A 21,918-nucleotide genomic window follows, 5' to 3' on the forward strand; every position below is an offset into this window, starting at 1 on the left:
CGATTTTACGAGTGAGGCCGCAGCGTTATGTAATTCATCCAAACATTCGTGTGTAGCTTGTTGTGAGATGATTTGGCCTTAACTGAACCGAGGAACGCTGCTGTGACTGCCCCCCCCCCCTTCCATTGTGCACGAGGTGTCGGGGGGATGGAGTGCGTGGACGACTCTGCAAGATATGCCCACTCAGCCTGAGCGCGTGGCTCGGAAAGGAAAACGCCGCCACCAGTCCCTTTTACACATGCGAAGTTAGTCATAAGTGGAATCACGCTTCAGAAGGTATGTACAGCACGCAAACTGAGATGCGCTGCGACCTCGGCCGGGACACCTGCGTTCACATCCTGTGTATGGTGAGAATAACCCCCACCACACTTACGCCGTGACACACACGCTCCTTACTCAGCGTGCCGTCACCCAGATGAACGGCATAATGATAAGGTCACCGCGCGCGGAGGCCGACGCCGTCTGGGGCTTCGCGCTCGGCCTGCGAGTCTCGTTTGAGGCAGCGTGTCCAATGTCCACGTCTGATGTCCGATTGCCATATGCGATTGTGCGAGTCTCGTGAGGGTATGTGTTCGATGTCCACGTCTGATGTCCGATTGTGCGAGTCTCGTGTGAGGCAGCCTATCCGATGTCCACGTCTGATGTCCGATTGCGTGAGCCTCGTGGGGGTACGTGTCCGATGTCCACGTCTGGTGTCCGATTGTCAGATGTGATTGTGCGAGACTCGTGGGGTACGTGTCCAATGTTCATGTCTGATATCCTATTGTGCGAGTCTCGTGTGGGGACAGCGTGTGCGCCGCCTGCGTGTGATTATCTCCACCAGTGATCGGAGCCCGCAACTGGCAATATACACTCACTTCTCGAAAACTGAATTGACGATCGGTTTCAAACTCGATGCCGGGGTCACGTGCTCTTGCAGGTCAAAGTTTGATGAACATCAGAACATTGTTCAGGGGTTGTTCATGCAATGTCCATTGCAGGAAGACGACCCTCGTCTCCAATCACCTCTGTGCATGTCCCAAACCATCCCGACAGCCTTCAAGCGGCAGCAAATCATATTCCGGCCGAATCCGATGGTACTTAAAATAAAGGCCATAGAATCCGCCCGACTGACATCTGGCGTTGCAGTTCCCGATGGCCACGCGCCATCTACCGGAATCCAAACACCATCCGATGTCAGTTACGGCTTCTGGGCTGGGAAGGAGCCACTGGAATCGACGAGAGCGCTGCGTCAGACCGCTCAGCGTCGAGCATGGGCACCACAGCTCTCGTGTGGCGGATGCGATAGCCGGGAGCCCCGCTCCAGCCCCGACCTAACGGGGGCGCGGGATGGCACAGCCAGCTGGTGCTGCAGGTCTCGTGGATGCTCGTCCGTTCGAGCTGGAAGGGACGTAACTGAGCTGGCGTGCTCGATGCAACTGACGCCTCGCGATGCCTCGAAATGCACTTGAACGCGATACTCAAAATGCACGGCGATGTCACAGAGAGGTGCAGTGTAAGTATTAAGCCGTGTAAGGAGGTCAACTGACGAACGTTGTGCCACAAACCCATGCCAGGAGCAGCGGTACTGACAGCGGCGCGAGCACGCCTGGCGAGGCCGACACGACCCTGCGCCGCCGCGGAGGAGGTGTCGGCGGCGGCGTGGCGTGACCACGAGCTGCTAACGACCCCAGCCGGCCTCCGGAGCGGAACGACACGGCCAGATCTCCGGCGCCGGGCCGAGCGAAGTGGTGTGGATTGGCTCCGATCGGTCACCGGCGCGGAACGGCGGCCGGCCCGCGAGCCCCGCGCCCGGCGGACCGGCCAGCCGCCTGCCGGGTCTGCCTCGCTCGGGCTGGCGAGGGTCGGCGGGACGGTGGGCTCCAGACGATCGAGCAGGGCTGACCACTGCACTGTGCCGTGGAATGGTGGAAATATGGGCTAGCTGGCCGTCAATCCACAAAACGGTGAATTGTGCTGCACCGCTGACTAGCATTCTGGATGAATATTATGGAGGAGCCTCCTCGGAATGAATGGTGCGATACCTTCATCCTTGATAGCATCAGTTGTTTGAAATGCAGCCATTTGACCAATGACATTTAATATCTTGCGCATAATCTGACCGCGAAGCAAAATAAAAAGCTCCAAAGAACCACCCATGTCGGTCTTAGGCCGATTCCTACACACAAACATCTGCATCTGCTTCGTATACATCAGTTTAATCATGGTACGGATAAACTATATGCAAAAACACTTCACAAAAACCACGCACGTAGCACCAATTTGTGCGACGCGGCGCGCACAAGGAGATGCGGCTTCCGAAAGCTGTCAGTCGTAATATATACTCACGTTGATGGAGCCGGACACGTTCGGGAAACAACACCAATGAACCTGTGGCTGCACTGGGAGTCTGCCTTCCATGGCAGCTTCACAGGCAGAGGTGCGTTAACGTGGCCATCGGGGCAAGGTTATAAATGGCATCGCTTAAAAATTGGCTTACTATGAGTCTGGTTACGCAGCTACTCGAGGAAGAAAAATACTCGAGGGGAAAAATTGTCGGATATGATATCTCGACTGGAGACATCGCCGTCAACCAGGTACACGTGATCCTGTATCAGTAATATGAAGGTCAAGGGGTCTATGAGCCGGTCGATTGTGCTAGGTACAGTCCGCAGTAAATGTGAGGCACGCTGGCTCCAGCACCAATGCATCAAGGTCAATGGAAAACTGGGTACGATCATCGATAAATGACTGCTGTCCCATGACTTTGTCGAGCACGCTGCGTCTAAGAGTATCGGGGAGCCTCTGGCGCCTCACTATACAGGGCATGTTTCCCATCATCCCCCCCCCCCCCATATCGACCGTGACAGCTCTTGTCTTGTCTAGCCTGAGGCACTGCATGGCTATGCATAGTTCAGTTACTGAACCGAAACGTCCAGAAAGCGGTCAATATCTGTGTCCTGGTCGTCAGAGAGCAATAAAAAAGCCTCTTAAGTGTCTGAATGCCCCTAGTCCGGCCGGGTACTAAATTATATGTTGTGTGGGGTACATAGTTAGCCTCAGATCATCAGAGATCCAATACATCGAAGCGCACAAACAGTGTTGAGCACCGGACGAGGCATGCCAATTGATTGCGACTGCCGGTGGATGGGACTGGGGCAGGCTTTCTGCAGCGGAGTGAGACAGCACAATGAGATCGGCGAAGCGTTCAGCGCCAAATAATCTAGCATTGCGGCTGTCAGAAAACATCTGGTGCACGGCTTACGAGCGTGGCACTTGTTATTCTAGTGTGTTCTTTTTTCAAAGTGTATATGAACAAGCACGCCCTTTGAAAAGGACGGGATGTACAAAAATATGAAAAACTCAAGTAAGAGCATGAGAAAATGACTTGCAAGTACAAGTACACACTTTTATAAGAACACGTTAAAATAACAGACAAGTACGCTCGGAGGTCTGCGTGGTCTGCCGCACACCAGGTGTTTTCTGACAGCCGCGTTGGCAATGACTTGGCCGTTGAACGCTTCGCCGATCTCATTGTGCTATCTCACTCCGCCGCAGACATCCTGCCTCGCTCCCATCCACCGGCAGTCGCAATCGATTGAAATGCCTCGTCCCGTGTCCAACACTGTTCGCACGCTCCGATGTACTCGATCTCTGATTGTCTGAGGCTAAAAATGTTCTACACATAACATATAATATAGTTTCCGGCTGGACTAAGGGCATTCAGCCACTTAAGCGGTGTTTTCGTTGCCCTCTGATGACTAAAACACAGAAATTGATCAGTGGGTTTGTAACCTCAATGTTTGTAATATGTTTACTCGACAAAGCGTTGATCAAAAGCCATCATGGTGAATTTAGAGTCGGAAAAACAATCAGCTCAGCTCATCTCAGCTCAGCTCTTCTCTGACCGGGCGAGAAAATGTGATCAAGCAATTGTTGAATTAAGTTCGTGTACAGTTTTGTTGGCTATTGCCATAACGTTGTGGTAACGCAAAAATTTTGGGTGTATTTTTAGCATTAAACACGCTGAACAGGGGGATTTTTCACAGCGAGCTAGACTATAGGCCCATGAAGTTTCCACTGCCTAGTCTTCTTCGGTGCAGGCTACAACGTAGTGTCCTCGGCGTCAGCTCCAAAAAAGGTGGCATTGGTCGTACTGATCTTTGTCGACTGCTGGCGCACCCTTGGATCATACAGCGTCGAGATTGCTCAGTGACTTCTAGACATTTGCCTACACCGTGCATTGGTTTTAAGCCTTTCTCCGTTCCGTGTGACGAGATCTGACATCTTTCCCAACACGCGCTTCATACGGACGGCGCCAGTGCCTTGCGCTCCAGCGCGCATGACCAGCTACACACGTCGGCCCATGCTCCTGGCATTGTGGTTATTTGTCCTCTTTTCAGTTAGCCGTTGTTGGTTTCATGTCGCTACGGCGCGGGCTCATCGAGATCTGGGCTCGGTTCCAACTCGTGTGCAGCTTTCTTGCAACCAGCAAATTTTATGCTTCCCATGTTAACTGAGAGAAGACGGTAGTCGTTTTGCAGTGCAATAATGCAGACAATTACGCCTGATTGAACAGCTCATGCATAAATGTTCTCAAACTTGTCAAGCTCGATATTTGAGAATTACGGCTCTCGTTCCTAGAAGATGCATGATCCTGCACTCAATAGCTGCAGATGATTATGGAAAGTGTGAAGGCCGGGCTGTGACGTTCAATGCAACAACAAAAAACGCTGTTTGAGTAAGACTGATTCGGCAAGCGCCTTCACTCATGATCACGCCTTTTCGAGGCCACTGAACACGTTCATAAAAAACGCCACCCACCAGCGCACGTCCAAAACCTCTGTGAGGTGCCGGATCGGGGGTGAATGCCGATCACCGTTGTGTGGCGGCTGGGCGGGCGGCGGTCCTCACCTGGGCGGGTCATGGCCGGCACGTGATTCTGCACGCGCTAGGGGAGCGTCGCCGGCGCGCCGTGCGTCCTGCTGGTCACCGCCTGCTTCTGCGACTGAGCGGCGCCTGCCGCTGCCCAGCGCTAACGGTCCCGGCTGGGCTGGCAGCTGCCGTCGCTGGAGCCGTCCTGGCCCGGCGGCCGGTCAGTAGGGCCCCCGGAGGTCAGCAGCGGCCGCCGGCACCACCAGTCGGCGTCGGATGTCACCCTGACCCGGCCGACACTCCTGGGGTCAGCTGCGGGTCACCCTTGAGTGCGCTGACTCGTCCAGGTCATCGCCGACCAGCGCAGGTCGCACGTGGTAGAGCAGGTCAGCGGGCTGATCTGTGACGCCGGAGGCCGTCCGGTGGCCAGCTGACTTGTGCGGGTCGCACGTGGTAGAGCAGGTCAGCGGGCTGAGCTGTGACGCCGGAGGCCGTCCGGTGGCCAGCTGACCTGTGCGGGTCGCACGTGGCAGAGCAGGTCAACGGGCTGAGCTGTGACGCCGGAGGCCGTCCAGTGTCCAGCTGACCGTCATGAGATAAAACCCACCAGAGGACACCACGTGTCGTGAAGCTTAGGTCAGCATGGACCTGGCGGTGTCGTGCCAGTCCCTACAAGCACCTTTTGTAGCTAGCCATGTTGGGAACTGCCCACTATCCGCAGGATGAACAAGGTGGTTGACTTGCCCACCGACGTACAAGTCGGTGTAACAAATCGACAGGACCGAGTACTTTGCATTCGTTCTTTTCACGATACCCTTCAGCGTTTCCCAACTGTACGTATTTACACTTGCACAAACTGTCGATCTACCTGTTGGACAGGTGTCTCGCATCTTCTCGTGTCCTCCATTCATGATGGCTTCATAATTGCTTCATATTGTCCTTGCTGGGCTTGTGACGTCTCGCATATTTTCGTGCTATCTATTCATAGCTGTTTCATCCCGCAGTTAACACGCTGGAAGGCATGCGCGAGTAGGCATCATCTGACGCGGAACAGCAGAGTGCTAACTGCTATGTTCCAGGAGTCGCCTCGCGCCAATGTGTGCGTCCCGGGGACCCCCGCGGGACCGCGCGGTCTGACGATTCTCGCCGGCGGCTCCAGCCGTACGTGCCCCGCATTACAATGTCAGTCGCCAAACGTGACCAGGCCCAGCGCCAGCACGGCTCCCTGAGCACCATCCATCGGCAGTTCATCAGCATGCTGACCTGCATCCTGCGGGCGGGCCGGATGGGGTCGAGGCTGCTCGCCAACCGGCACTAGGCTCCGCCCCACGCCGGACGCCCGGCCCGTGCCAGGAGCGCGGCTCCCGGGCCGGGACCAGGCCAGCGCCGCGCGCCGGGCGTCCGCTCCGAGACAGAGGTGCGTCACGGGTCAGCGGTCGGGCCGGACGCGGCGCCGGCCTCGTCACCGCCGGTCGGCGCACGTCACCGCCGGCCCGACCGCCCGCCACGCCATGTCGAGCGGCCCACAGACCGGACCCGTCTGGGCCACAGACCGGACCCGCCTCCCGGGTCAGCCGCCTGAGCCACTCTTCCAGTTCGGTGTACGGGAGATAAAGGCGGCCGTACTTACGAGCAACGTTCGGATTTAGTAGTGGATTTACGGTAGGAGTGATGCGAAAGCGCTTGCAAAATGGGTAAGCTGGACAAGTGATAGCCTCCGCTCGATATCCTGGAAGTGAGTGACGGTCACTGGAATAGCGATTTCATCAGGTAGTTGCCGATAAAAAATTGACGCTAACACCCTGCGCCCTCACGCCCTCTCCGTTCGGCTTTCAATTTGAGAAATGTTTTCCTCCGGAAATGATTACCTTTTTACCAGGGGGTACACTAGACCAGGGGTACACTAGACCCAGGTACCAAATACCGGGGGTTCACAAGACCCAGGTGCCAAATACCGGGGGTTCACTAGACCCAGGTGCCAAATACCGGGGGTTCACTAGACCCAGGTGCCAAATACCAGGGGTTCACTAGATCCAGGTGACAAATACCGGGGGTTTAATAGACCCAGGTGTCCAATTCCGGGGGTTCACTAGACCCAGGTGCCAAATACCGGGGGTTCACTAGACCCAGGTGCCAAATAATTGCTTTCATGGTCGATATCATGATTGATTTGTGAACTCTGCACGGGACTCGTCGACTTACTCAACGGTATAGCGCTCCTCATAACAAATGGTGAACAAAACTACGAGCTAAGCACATGTAATGCTTGTTCAGAACGCTGTACGGAAGCTGGCGAACGATGCATATTTCTAGTTTGGATCAAGCTTGACCTCTGCCACCTTCCTGTCTTCCCGTCTGCCTACCCCCTCCAGAGTGGTGTCCTTGATTGTTCATGGCGTGATTGGTCAGGATGGCAGTGGTGGCGTATCGAGGGGGGGGGGGGGGGCAGCGGGGGCAAACTGCCCCATCTGAAAGGTGGCTCAAAAGTATCTTTTTGTCCACCGCCTCATAACTTCAGATGGCTTGGAAGGGGTCCTTGGGTATGTGGTAGTACTTGCTTACTGTGTTATCAAAGCAAGCCTATAGGGCCCATGTCTGGTCCGGAAAGAGTTCATTTTAGGCTCAGAAAGGGGTCGTTTTTGTTGTTGTTTTTTTGCCCACAAAGGGCCCATCTTAGGCTGGAGATAGTCTACTTCAAGGTGAAAAAACACTTGTAACCTCCGGGCACGACTGGGGCCCCTCTCTGGTCAGGAAAAGGGCTCGTCGTAAACTCAAAAAGGGCCCGTTTCAGGTCAGGAATAGGGCCGTCGTAGGCCCACAGATGGTCCTTTTAAGTGTGGAAAGGGTCCATCATAAGTTAAGAATAGGCTTGTCTCAAGTCAGTTAGGGACCCAGCAGGCTGAGAAACGGAGAATTTTTGGCACGGAAAAGGCCTTTCTCACTTTTTGGGCCTGGGAAGGGCCCGCCTCTGGTCTGGGGTGGGCTCATCGTAGGATCAGAAAGTCAGTGGCGGTGTATCGGCAGGGCAAGTTGTCCCCATGCGTGAGATAAGGGCCAAAACGGTTTTTCCCCATATGTCGGATGGCCCAAATGGGCTCCTGGCAGATTTGTGGAAGGGATCCGTTCGCGAGCCACCCGAGAAAGCGCAGAGAAACCATCTCAGGTCCGGAAAGAATCAAGCTCAATGCAGGAAATTCCCCATGACAATTTCAGTCAAGGGAAGGGTCTTTTCCGGTCTGGGGCTCATTGTAGACTCAAAAGGGCCCGTCTCTGATCAGGACAGACCTATCGCAAACGCAGAAGGGGTCCGCCTCAGGTCTGGACAGGGCCCTTCGTGTGAACAAAAAGTGCACAAAAAGGCCCTCTCATGTCTGGAAAGGGCCGATCGTAGGCTCAAATGGATCTTTGTTATATCATGCAATGCCACATTTTCGACTGAGCCAGTGGGCATCTCAGGTCCGGAAAGCGCCGATCTAAGCCTTTAAGCCCGAGAAGAGCTTATCTCAGATCCCACAAGCTCCATCTTATACCAGGGGAGAGCCCAAATATTTGGTGAGGATAGGTTGGGGCGGTGCACAGCTTGATAAAGGACGCCCGGTAAAACGCACCCCGAAAAATCACCAAATTTGGCCCATTTTATTTCGATATGCCCCAGCTTTCTTCATTTGTCATCATCATGCCAACGAATGCGTTCGTTGAGGGACCTAGTGGATTGAACACTAAGGAGACCCATTACCTTTCGCGGATAGGGAGTCCCGTAAGTAGGACACAAGGGAGCTCATTGCCTTTCGCGGTCAGGGGATGGAGGGGATTTCCATCCCAACCCGTCACCCGGGTATTTACCGGCTACTATTCTGGAGACATGGGGTCCGGGCCCCTTGTTGGTCGATCATGAAGCCCACGGAGGGATACATCATGCATCGGCCTCCTCCCTTACGCGGAAGGCCCCCAGACCGGAGCAGTTGACTCCGGATCGACGCAGAGGGGTGGCAGATGACTCCAGTTCGATTTATCGGGCCTCTGACCGAAATGAGGTGGAGGTCCGGGGTCACGTTAGTTCTTGGACCCATGCCTGGGGTAGGGCTCTTTCACTGCATCACTATGAACCCTTTCATCGTTATTTATTCTATCTCCTTTCATCATCAGTGGGTCCGGTCAACTTAAGAGACCCCCTCTGGACCTTTACCGACGTAGGATCCCCTGTTAGACGTACTGTGGCTCCCTGACTAAAACAGCGGTCTCTCACTGCCTCAGGGACCCCGACCAATGCAAAAGGTCCTCTGACTGACAATCGCGGGCGCAAGGATGTTCCCGGCTTTGGAAATGGGCCCTAGGTCGCCATGGGACAGACTCTTCGAAATTCGTGGTCGCGACTTGACTGGCGGGCTCTCATTGTCCTCCGGGGTCCCCAATCGGCGCAAGAGTCTCATTGATGGACATTTTCGGGTCGGGACCCCTAATCGAGCTCTTGATTAGCGGTCCCGAGGAGCCCTAAGGGCTCGTCTGGACCAAGGAGAGACACGTGCCGCCCCTCCCCTCCCCCCTCCGGTCCCGCGTTCCGCTTTCAAATTTTGATAGGCTGGCCATAGGTGTGTGAAAAGGACCCATTTCCAGATTAGAAACGGCCATGTAGGCTCAGGCCTGGAAATGACCTATCTCCAATCAAGAAAGGCCCAATATAGACCCAGAAAGAACCCGTTTCGGTCATGGTAGGCCCATGATAGGTTTAGAAAGTGTCATCTCAGGTGTGGAAAGGGCCGTAGTGGACCCAAAATGGCCGTTATTAATCAGGGGACCCTACATTTTAGGCTGATAAAGTAAGTATGTTACGTGGCGAAGAGCCACCTCTAATCTTTAAGGCCCGGGATGGTCCACGTCTGGTTAAACTCAGAAATGGCCCACGTTGGGTCTGGGAAGTGTAGTTTTTTATGCTCAGAAAAGGCACATGTCAAGTCCGCAAGGGACCGTTTTTTGCTCTTAGACTTAAGAACATTCCCTCCCAGGCCTGCAACGACCTGGGAGGGAATAATCCCATCTTAGGCTCAGAGTGGGGATGGGGATGGGCCCCACTTCAGGCCCAGAATAAGCTTTTACTAATTGGGAGAGGATCTATGTTGGTACATCCACCCGCAGAACACATCGGTAGCATCGGCCGAAGTTTTCCTGTCACCAAATTTTGATGATTTGGTAGCTTTTGGGAGCTCCAGAACCGGCTTTTGCTTCTGCTTTTGAAACAGTAACACAGCCTGAGGGGGCGCAGGGGGCACGCGCCCCCACCCACTCCCCAGCTCCATCCCCTTGAGCTGTGTGCGGCTCTGTGGGCCGCTTGGGACCTACAATAAGGGGCCCGAAAGGCCGACTGGAGGTCGTATTCAAGGGCTCGGCCAGCTGGGCCGGGCACTCCGATGCCTGCCAAAGGGCCATGAGAGATCATATAGAGTCCTTGAGTCGATAAGCGCCTATATGTCGGTCAGACACCATCAGTAACGCACAGTAGGCTCCGTGGCGGCATGGGCCTGAAGGCCCATTTCACAAGCAGAGAAAAAGCCGGAGCCAGTGATTTACGTTTGTCGTGGCCCAGAGCGCCTAACGGGGCCCTGTGCTGGCAAAGGGCCCTAAGTCGGGCAGAGGCAGTGTTTGAGGAGGCCCGAAGAGCCTGGAGGACCACCGGGCCCGACGATCAAGGGCTCGATTAGGTGTCTAAGAGCACGGAGGGCTGGTCGGAGTCTTATTCAAGCGTCCCGGACTGCGGGGCGGACCCTGAAATGACAGCCAGAGGGCCCTTTGCACTGATCAGGGACACCCTGAGTCGATATGGGTCTACATGTCGGTCAGGCAACACCAGTGCCGTACAGCCCGCGTCGCATCGGCAAGAGTCTGAGGGCCCACTTTCCAATCAGCTGCGAAGCCAGGCCAGTGACTTTTGCTGGTCGGTGCCCTTGTATGTGGCAGGGGCCAACAGCGCCTAGCAGAGGGTTCTGCTCTTGCAAGGGGCCCTGAGGCGACCAAGGGCAATGTTTGGTGAGGCCCGACGGGGGACCCGGGTGATCCAACTGCGCGGAGTATCAAAGGCCCGGTTGGAGGGCGTAAGGATCCAAAGGAATAACTGTATGTCACAAACAACCGCAGCCCGTAGGGTCGTGACCTGAAATAACAGTCAGAGGTCCCCTTGTACCGCTTGAGGACCCCTGAGACAATGCGGGTGTCTAACTTAGCTATAGACCACTAACACCGAACAGTCTGTCAGTCTGAACCATGGGGACTTATTTTGCAAGCAGGAGCAAGAATGGGGACCACGATTTACATTGGCCTGGGCCCCTGAAACATTGGTTGGGGCCCATTTGTCGGTCAGGGGCCCATAAGGCATGACAGGGGGTCATGTCCTGGCTACTGACCCCAAGTCGGTCACGGACTGTTAACGGAGGTTTGAAGAGGGCCGGAGGGCCCCTCGGGACCAAAGGGCAAGGGCCGCATCAGACTCGGACCCGGCCCCTACGTTTAGTGCCATGGCCTGAAATTTCAGTCAGAGGGCTTCTGTTAGGTCCTTCTTATTAAGGCTCTCTATCCCTATCTTACTAAGGTTCTCTATCCCTATCATATATAAGGTCCAAACACGGAGCCAAATATTTGGCTCCATGTCCGTCTGAGTCCCTAGACCCATTTCCCAAGCAGGGACACGGCCGAGCCCGCGATTTATATTGGTCGGGGTCCCCGCAGCAATGGCAGGCTCCTGTATCGTTCAGGGGTCCACAGTGCTGAAGAAGGTATTCTGTGTTAACAAGGGACCTCGAGTTGGCCAGAGAAAGATGTGCTCAACAGGTACGAGACGGGACCCCGAATGACATAGGCTTATTGCTTTGGTTGGGACCCTCTGACAGTGAAAGGAAGCATTACGGTTTATGACGGTTGTTCGCACTTAGGCAATGGAAGGTACCTGCGTCAGTCAGGATCCCCAGTACCGAACAGCAGGCCCTCCGACTCAACCCCAGCATGGTCCCGTTAAACCAGACTAGGGTCTATGTGCCAATTATTGGACTGCCTGCATAGATCAGGAATGTTGTTGCGTCAATGATGGTTCTACGTCGATCAGGGGTGAAATGCGCAAATCAGGAGGTCCCCGCTCCAGGGAGCGGACCAATGTGACATTATGTACTCTTCTAAGGGCCTCTGGATCGGTCAGGGGATCCCGCCCCGTGTCGCCAGAATGACGGCCGGAAAACACACCGCGGTGGGACAGAACGGCCCTTCAGCCTTTGACCAGGAACAATAATGTGCTCCGTAGTGTTCTACTCAAGGAGACCCCTTGCTCGGAAAGAAATAAGACGTCTCATTAGTATGGAAAGGAGTGGGTCGAAATGAGTTCAAAGGGAACAAAATCATGCCACGTTTGCCTGGGAACGTTTATGCTTTTGCAGAATCGACTAGTAAAGCATATTATTAAAAGCTTTGGGCCTGCGCGCCCGCAATCTCGGAGGTAATGACAGCGATAGACGGGGATGCAGTTTTCGTAACACCGAACGGAGTTAGCCATTACATGCAACACCAGGCGGCGGGTGCTGTGCGCGCGAGAGCGACTGTCGTGAAATCATACTTCAGAATGTCTTGAAGAATTCATTCGTACGGTTCCAACATTACGCTGGCCATATCTTTTTACAACTTTGAGGTTGTCCTCTGGACAGATCAACAGCTACAGCAACACGGAAAATCGAGATGGTACCTTAATACTCCAGTTTTACCACCAGATCCCAGTACCATTTCGTGGCGCAGTCAAGGACAATCCGTCCAATTCATCAATCTAAAAATCGCACAGGTGAACGATACGCCCGGCTGCCTTCTAAATACGCCGTTTTTGTCTTAAAGCGTTCAAATGTACTTCTGTAAAATGCGTCATTTTCATCCGCCCGTTAACCACGGCTTCGTGTTCGCTGCGGGACCGGCGCTGTGCGGCCTACGGAGACTGCAATGAATGGCATCGAGGTTTTTGTTGCTAAAAGTTGCGAGCGCGTATCCTTAAAACTACGTTGCATAGCTTGTACCACTAATCAATTCTGAGTTATTATTGAAAATTTTCAGACAAACATGGCTTGGCCATGTTAATACAAATTGTTGGCTCATTTCGATCTCCATTTGCGGGATCCCCAGCATATCCGTACAGTCCAGATAAGATTTTGGTAATGCTTTGAAGCTCTATCGCTTCATAAAAAGCCACTGGACCATTGTAAAACGAAGAGCACCGGTGATTTATTTCAGGCAGTCGTAGCACGCATGATTCCTTCAGTTGATTAACTATGATATTGAGGGAAAATTGGTCCCCGGGCTGGTTTCTGGTTTGTATCCCAGTTATAGAACGCAAAAATAAGAATGTAAAAAGCATGCCCTCATCGGCATATGGGCCATAATCGGTGTTTTTTTTTTTTTGTTTGGGTGGCCTTTTGCTATCCGGGGCTCTTTGTCAACCCTGTGCCCCTCCCCCGCCAAGGCTCTGGCTGCGCGACTGTACTGAAATAGGGGAGCCCATCAGTTTGGGTGACCATTCGTTAAGTCTTTGCCCCCCCCCCCCTATCCCAAATTCGGATAGGCCGCTACTTTAGGACGGTACACGGCCTTTGGCAAGGCGACGGCCGCGCTCCGCCGACCGGACGTCTCGAGCGGCAGCCGGCTCCGGCGCCATCTGTCGCCCACCCCGAGATTCGCCATGCGGCCGGAGACAACGACCTTGTCGGCGGGCCGACGAACTTTCGCTGCTGGTGCCGCACCGGCCCGGCGACTCTGTGCGCTCCTGCGGACGTGTGCAGACTGAGACCCGCGGCCGTGGCGTCTGTACACAGCACGGCCGGCTCGGCCGATCGGGACGAGCCGCTGGTCTCACACCGGCGTGCCGGTCAGCACCACGCACGCAATTGGCTGCAGGACGTGGACCAGCGCCGCGCCGCCAGAGGCCAGCTGACCACCAGCAGCCTGTGCTTGCCCTGCGCTGTTGCGGCGGCCAGCTAACGATCTCCGGACCCGGGACAAGCCCTGAAGCGTGGGCCGTCGTGCCGGCCAGTTGATCTGGTGTCCACACTGTTACGGTTTCTCCGCTGTTCGACTGCGGCGGCTCGTAACGTTTTACTTGGTCACCGCCGCATCCCGTTAAACGCCCACACCGAGCTGAACGGCCGTATAACCGAGCCGAAGCCCGCATGCCGGCGTCACCCTCGCCACGCTTGGACGGCGCTCCATCTGCTGCATATGGACGCTCCCAAACTGAACGAGCCCGACGGCCGTGCTGCGCTAGAAGTATAGCCTGTTCTTCTGCAGACGCGACCGCTGGCCACTGCGGACGCCGCAGCGCCCAGCACGCCGCAGCGGCAGCCGATACAACGCACGAAGTGGTCAGCGAGGGATGCTGCTTCAGTCTTGTGCACGTCGTGCACGTCGGGTCGTCCTTCATCTAGATCAAACCCAAGGCCGCAGAACTCTACCGGGCCGCCGGTCCGGAGCTGACGGGGCCCCGAGCTGGCGGGGCCGTCCCTGTTGCTGAGGCGGCGATCCGCGCCAGTCCGGCCGGGCCGGCCCGTCGGCTCAGCGCCACGGCATCGCGGCGGGCACCTCCTGACCAGGACGGGCCAGCCGCTCTGACTGCATCGTGCACCAGCTTAGGACGGAATACAGCTAGGGGAACGGGACCACCTGACCCAGACGGTATCATGCGAGTAGATTATGCTGCGGAATCTGGCTGCAAAACAGTCTGGGCCGTGTACTTCGTTATGAAAGCCCCTGTAACGTTCCCAAGCATTGCCAGTTGCCGTTATGATCTGCCACCGACGTGGCCAGCTGTCCGGGCTGATACCGATCTCTGCTGGACGAGGTGGCTGAAAAGCTCGGGTCTCGCTTCGGTCAGAAATGGACCGCAGCAGTACTCATCAAGTCCTGCACCATGCCACCGTTTGCCCCGTGCGTCCAGGGTGACACGGCAGGCTCCGACCCCTGTGCGTGCCGTGCCCTGCAGGCTCCCGGCATTCGCCCGCAGGTCGGCGCATCCCTGACCTGAGCCCTAATCTCCTCGGGGCCTGCTGCTCCGGGTCGACAGCGCGCAGGATTCCCGCCAGTTCGGGCGTCCGGCGCGACCCGCGCTCCCCGCGCCCGCCCGTCCAACAGCCGTGACTCGCGCGTGTGATGCGCGGGTGTGTCCCGTCGCCGCGCGCTCCTTGCGCCGGCCATGGTGTCAGGTGCTCGCAGACCCGCGCTCACCCGTCCGCCGGTCAGCTCGCGCTGTCGGCGCTCGTTCCGCCCGGCGCCGCTGGACCGGGAGACCAGCGCCGCTGCTAATGGACGCTAAGTGTTCCGCCAGATGTTGGCGCTACGGCACCACGGCTGCCCCGGGCAGGTGGGCACGGATGATTCTGCCTAGTCACGTACAGAAAAACTCGGGTGTCGTCATATATTACGTCAAATTAATCGATGTCAGGGCGGGCCGGTGACTGCCAGGTACGGTAAAACAGCGGGCAGATGTATTCGTGTGGCCTTTAGCTGCAGTATGCTTGCCTCATATTGTTTCTTTGATGTGAATGCTTACGACAAAGATTCCACAAGCTTGCTGACTACGTAGCTGCGCAAAAGAGCAGCGTCAGCGACAGAGCCTTGGCCGGTTTAATCCAGTAAAGCGGGTTGAGCACCGATCTTTTAAGGCCGTCACAAATCCCACGGGCGGTGTTATTCCCCTTTCAACCAGCGTTGCCGGTCACGAGATCTGATCAACAGCTCCTTAGTGAGGGTCTACATGGTCCCCAGTGAGGGTCTATTGTCCCCAGTGAGGGTCTATGGTCACCGGTGAGGGTCTATGGTCCCCAGTGAGGGTCTATGGTCCCCAGTGAGGGTCTACATGGTCCCCAGTGAGGATTTATGGTCACCGGTGAGGGTTTGTAGCCTCCAGCGAGGATCTATGGCCCCCAGTGAGGGTCTATGGTCCCCAGCAAGGCCAGTGACGGCGCGGGGCGGTGCGTGTAGCACCTGACCGGCGGGCGTCCCCTGGCGGCGCCGGCGGCCAGCCACATACACGGCGGGCGGTGTGCCTGTAACGGGCCGCGTGCGCCGGCCGCATACCGCCGACCACTGCGCCATGCTCTACTGACGCTCCACCGCTGCCCGCCACCCCACCACCCGAGCACGCTGGCTGGGCGCGTCAGCCGGGTACCCAGCCGGTCACGCCAGCCGGGCACCCCAGCCGGGCACACCAGCTGAGTACGCCAGCCAGGCACGCCAGCCGGGCACACCAGCTGAGTACGCCAGCCGGGCACGCCAGCCAGGCACGCCAACGGGGCACGTCAGCAGGACGTCAGGGCGTCGAGCCAGGTGTCAGGGTCATTTTGCGACGACTCAAAAACAATCATATTTCATATAAAAATATTCATATAATCATAATGTGCGCTTAGTGTCATGTTATTAATGTGTTGTCAGCTATCACTGAACGGCTCCACCTGATCTCTCACACTGTGGGTTGAGTATAGATAATGGCGAAGTCAATGTGTGCCCAAAATGCGAGCATATCTGCGATTTCGCAACGGGGGTTCACGACCAGCCAGCCGTCGAAGGGCCGCTGGCAAATAAGACTGCCACCTTTCCGCTCCACCGCGTCGATACGACACGAGGACATGTTCTACAGACAGTCGGCGCCCACGCCTCGTACACAGTAGCACACCCTGGTGCGTCGTGAAAAACGAGTGCATTTCATTCGTATGGCCCAACCGAGACAGACAGAGCGCGACTTACTGGAAGCGGCTTTTGCGGTGGGAGCACTCCCAGTTACCAAGCTCGGGCTAAATCCCCCGAATGAATGAAGATGCCGCTAAAACATTCCCTGCCACGTGTCGCGCAGAGGATGTAATTGTCGCGTCGCAACATATGGATGGACGTGTCGCGCGCGTAAAATATGGCTGGGTTGGGATTTCGAGCGGGTGTATTGACTAATAACGGTCTCTCCTCGCACACAACAAACTTACCGTACCGTCAATATGATCACTGTTTAGCCATCATTAATATTCGCAATGATCACAGATCATTACGACGGCTCCTGAAAGAAGTCGTAACTCTGCGTGAAAACCTTTATCTCACAATACCAAAAAACGGAAGCCGAATGAATGCCTTTCCCCCTTACAGCAAGCTTAAATGACATAAAATTCCCGACAGCTGACACCTGATTAAGAAAAGGCCTCGATTGTGATCCCCGCAAACAAATGCGCATCCAGGTCCTGTCGGGCCTTGGATCCATCGGTAAAGATTTGCGACGCGCTCTGGCACTGCGAAATCCGCTTCACCGCAAACGCGAGAAAGATAGTGTCACCTTTACGATTCTGGTAGGGCTCCAAATAATAGTTTGAAGCCGCGCGTCGCCAAGGGGCTGGATAGTGAAGAGCGTGCGAGGTACCGTCATCCGCCTCACTCCGCCCGGTCTGCTGCGCCTTCGTGGTGTGCGCGCGGACGGCCAAACCCTCACCGGATCAGGCTCGGTCGAGATGTGTCGACCCACATCTGGCACGGGTCGATCCGTCTCCCATCCATCACCATCGCCGCTAACGCTCGGTACACCGAAGTAGCCAGCGTTATCATACAATTTATTCAACAGTAATAACAAGAGATCACGGATGCCTTGCGGCCCACGGTAGGTTTAAGTTCCAACCATCGTACATTGCTAACATCTCTGCACGTCGCTAAAACTAACATCACCATCTGGATCACTTGAAACAACATGACCAACATAATCCGGGTTACAACGCTTGACACTTTTGTACATGGACTTAATATAAAAGGTAATTGTGACTATGAAGAAGATAGCCACGGTGAGCAAAAGTCATGGACATGCAACCGACAAAGCGTTACAACAGCCTACACTGATTGCTGGCGACTGTAGCCAGTTTGCTCAATCACATCACATGAAAGCAGGCGGAGACTGACCAGAGTTGAACAGCTGGGTCGCACAGTAATACATCAACAGCGATATATTGTCAGCTCTATGTAAAATAAGTAAGCGTGCCTGGCGGGCCGAGGTGTGCGGTGGCCCCCGTCACTCGTCGTCCGAGATGTCCTGGTAGGCGGCCACGTGCTTCTGGCTGGCAGGCGGCTCGCCGGCGGCCGGGGTCGGCGTCAGGCCGCCGTTCGCCGGCCGGTATGGATAGTAGCCGGCCGCCATGGCCAGCTTCAGCTGCTCGGCGCTCTTGTCCGCCTCGGCCCGCTCGGCCGCCGTCTCGGCACCCTTGTGCTCGGCCGGCTTGCCGCCGTCGGCGGCCGGCGCGCCCGGCGGGCCGCCGTCGCCAGGCGGCGGCGCCTCCACGCGCGCCCGCTTCACGGGCTCGTAGGTGGCGCGCGGGCTGTGTGGCCGCACGGTGCCGCGCGACGCCGGCCGTTCCCGGTGTTCGGTGCCTGCCTCGCCGGCCGTGTCCGGCGTGCGCATCGCCTCGGCGATCCGGTACTTGACGTAGTCGAGCGGCGAGGCGATGCTGGCGCGGCCGGCTGGCTCCAGGTACGGCCGCCGCTGCTGCATCCACAGCTGCTGCGCGGCCGACATCTTTCCCTGTTCGGCGGCGTCGGCGCGCTCCACCAGCGCGCTCGGCGGCGTGACAGCCTCGACGCGCGGCGGCGGTGGCGGCGGGTACGACTGGCTGGCTGGCGGCCGGTGGTTGGCGCGGTCCGGTGAGCCGCTCTGCGCCACGCGGATGATGTGCCGTTCCTCGTTGCGACCGTAGCGGCCGCGCTCAGCCTCGGACGGCGGCGGCGGCGGCGGCGGCTCCGACTGGCGCGCCGACGGCGCCTTGCGGTAGCGGTAGGGATAGGCGTCCTGTCCGGCCAGCTGCGGGCTGGAGGACGGGCCGCCGCCGCCGCCACCGCCGCCACCGCCACCGCCACCGCCACCACCACCACCGCCGCCGCCGCCGCCGCCGCCGGGCGACAGGTGTTGCCGGTGGCCGGGCGGCGCCATCGGCCGACCCTGGAACGCCATCGGACTGACGGCGCTGACGCTGGCGCGCGGGATCATCATAGTCAGCCGGGGGTGCGGCTCCAACGGCTGATGGTACGGCTGCGGTCGGCCGCCGGCGTACAGAGGACCGGGCCGCGCCGCCGCCGACAGCGGCGTCGAGCGCGCCGGCCGGCCATCCTCGTGCGCCGGCGCCGCCCCGTCCATGTGAATCGGGCGCGAGCCGGGGCGCTTGTCGTTGGACGACTCGAGCACCATCATGTCCTTGGCGGCCGGGCTGCGCGCCTGCTTGTAGGATGGAGCGCGCAGGTCGCTGCCGCTCAGCTCGCCGTGGCCTGGCGCCGACGTCACGGGCTGGCTACAGTTCTCCTGGTTGATGGAGCGGCTAATGATCGTCTCGATCAAGCTCATGGTGGTAATGCCAGACTTGTCGTTGGGCGGGCGGCCGCCGCGCATCTCTTGCGCCTGCGCCGGCGGCTCCTGCAACAGCGACCGGCCGTAGCGCGCGATCTCGCGCAGCTGCTCCTCCCGACTGGGTACCATCAGGCTGCTCTGCGCCACAGCCACGTCCACCAGCGTACTGAAGTTGTCCTGACCGTGCTGCGAGGCCGGCGGCTTGTGGTAGCTATCATGCGGCGCCGGGATGGACGGGCCAGGCTTGGCCTGAACCCGGCTGGCCGTCGGCCGCTGGATAACGCCCTGCCGCTGCTGCTGGTGCTGGTGCTGCTGCTGCTGCTGTTGCTGCTGTTGCTGCTGTTGCTGGTGGTGTTGTTGCTGTTGTTGTTGTTGATGCTGCTGATGCTGTTGGTGGTGGTGTTGTTGCTGCTGCTGCTGTTGCTGCTGTTGCTGCTGCTGTTGCTGCTGCTGCTGCTGGTGTTGCTGCTGTTGCTGATGCTGGTGCTGCTGGTGGTGCGGCGGCGGAGTGTCACGCGCGGCCGCCGGGTGTCGCATATAGCCGGAGACGCCCTGGTAACCGGGCCCGGCCGCTGAGAAGTACATGGGCTGCGGCTCCAGGCCGGGCGTGCTGCGCAGCTCCTTGTCGGCCGGACCGCCGCGGCTGTCGCGGCGACCGTGCATCTGCTGCGACGTGATGTAGTCGGTAAGGAGCACATGCCGCGACGACAGGTGGTCGGGTGGCGGGGGCGGCGGCCGCCGCTGCGCGTGCGGCTGCTGCTGAGCCGCGTGGTGGTGGTACGAGGCCGGCACGCCCGGTGGGTACGGGTAGGCCGGCCGGCCGGGGGACATGCGCGCGCCTTTGTAGTGCTCGGGCGCCAGCCGGCCGTCATAGCTGCCGCCGGGCCGCATGCCGTCCTGAACCACCACCAGCACGCCGCGCGAGTCGTAGCCGGTGGTCGGGTGTTCTTTAAGCTGCGGTGGCGCGCCACGCTTCGGGTCGGCGTGGATGGGCGTCCCCTGCGTGATGCTGCCGCCGTCCTTGGGCGGTGGCGGCGGCGGCAGCTGCTGCTGCTGGTGCTGGTGCTGGTGCTGGTGGTGATGCTGGTGCTGGTGCTGCTGGTGCTGCTGGTGCTGGTGCTGCTGTTGCTGCTGCTGCTGCTGCTGTTGTTGCTGCTGCGGGGTCATCGGTCGCAGCAGGCCCTCGTAAGGCGCCGCGTGCGGGATGTTGGCGAGCGGCGTGCCCTGCGTGATGGAGCCGGAGCCGGTGCGCACCGAGATGGGCGCCGTCTTGGGGTCGGGCCGGCCGGGCATGTGCGCCGGCGGCGGCGCAGGGCGCGAGCTGGTCAGCGGCGGCGGCGCCGGCTTCAGACCCATCTTGGGCGGCAGCACGCGCGGCGGCGGCGCCGGCGACACGGGCCGCGGCTGGTGCAGCGCGTGCGGCGGCGGCGGCGCCAGGCCGGCGCGCGGGTCCGTCATAAACACCGGCTGGGAGGGCGAGCGAATGCGCATGTCGGCGTAGTAGGCGTCGCGCGGCGCCGGCAGGCCGCGGTGCGCCGGCGGCGGCCGCGGCTCGGGCGCCGCCGGGCGCGGCTCCACCGGCTTGCGCGTCAGGCTGAGCGGCGCGCCGGCCGGCACCGCCACCGGCGCCGCAGGCTTGCGCACACTCAGGTCCTGCACCTCGTTGCTGTCAGCACGCGAGAGCATCGGCGCCGGGCGGGCGGGCAGCGGCGCCGGCTGATACTGCTCCGGCGTCGCCAGCAGGCTCTTGATGGTCAGGCTGGGCGCGCCGCCCGCCGCCTGCATCGCCTCGCGGTCCTTGGCCATCACGCTGGGGAACGACTTGTTAATTGTGGCGTCGATGAGGTGGCCCATCACCACGTTGGTGCACGTGGGCAGTCCGGGCCGCGGCGAGATAGTTGAGGCGGGCGTGGGCACGCGCGCCGCCGATAAATACTTGGGCTCCACTTTATCCTCAGTGTCGTTCGTTGCCTCATCCGCCGACACCTGAAAGAGCAGACGTTATGACCTTATGAACACACAGTGTGCAGCTCAACATAAGCCTGGACATTTTCACAGCACGCAGTGATCTGTGAACCTGGCATTAAGCCCACATATTTTCGCAGCGTGGGCTATCGAGTCCCACGTTAATGTTGAGCCTGCGCCAGCGTCACAAACGCACCGAGTGGCCGGCAGCACAGCGGAGCATCGGAGGGAGCGCCCGCCGGCAACAGCCCCTCACCGTTTCCGAGCTGTCGCCGCCATCGTTCTGTCGCTCGCCGGCGCCGTGCGCCACTGCTGGTGCTGACGCCGCGGACGCCAGCGGCGGCGGGGGCGGCGACGGAGCGGGCGGCGCCGGGTCCCGCTCCGGCACGCTCAACACCTCGCCGTTCTGCGTGCCGTTGGCGGTGGCGGCGGTGGCGGGCGGCGACGGTGCCGACGCCGTGGACTCGCTGTCGTTGCGGGCCGCGGCGGCCGCCGACGCCGCCGCGGCCGCGCGCGCCTCCGGGTCGTCGGCGCTGGAGGTGGAGCTGCCCGACTCCTCCTCGTCGGTGACCACCAGGTTGCCTTCCTTGTCGCCGGTCAGCTGCGGCGGACGGCACAGCAGGCAGTCAGACCGGCCGTCCCACGGACGGCGTCGGCCGCCGGCCACACCCACACCGGGCGACGGCTGCCGCAGCAGCGTTTCCACACGCAACGTCCACTCATTACGCCATAGA

At 58.6% G+C, this 21,918-nt stretch overlaps 1 protein-coding gene across 1 annotated transcript in view; it reads right to left on the reverse strand.

Moving 5' to 3' along the window:
• LOC119111680 (uncharacterized) overlaps positions 1-21,918 on the reverse strand; it is a 43,100-nt gene that overhangs the window by 10,410 nt on the left and 10,772 nt on the right. The window contains exons 13-16 of the mRNA XM_037235486.1: positions 21,441-21,785; positions 18,780-21,205; positions 18,158-18,329; positions 17,997-18,100 (exon numbers count right to left, since the gene is read on the reverse strand). Coding sequence (XP_037091381.1) covers positions 17,997-18,100; positions 18,158-18,329; positions 18,780-21,205; positions 21,441-21,785 — 3,047 coding nt within the window. The remainder of the gene's footprint in view (positions 1-17,996; positions 18,101-18,157; positions 18,330-18,779; positions 21,206-21,440; positions 21,786-21,918) is intronic.

Source organism: Pollicipes pollicipes, unplaced genomic scaffold (assembly GCF_011947565.3).
Source record: "Pollicipes pollicipes isolate AB1234 unplaced genomic scaffold, Ppol_2.1 Scaffold_7261;HRSCAF=8764_pilon_pilon_pilon, whole genome shotgun sequence".
In the NCBI taxonomy this organism is placed as follows: domain Eukaryota; kingdom Metazoa; phylum Arthropoda; class Thecostraca; order Pollicipedomorpha; family Pollicipedidae; genus Pollicipes; species Pollicipes pollicipes.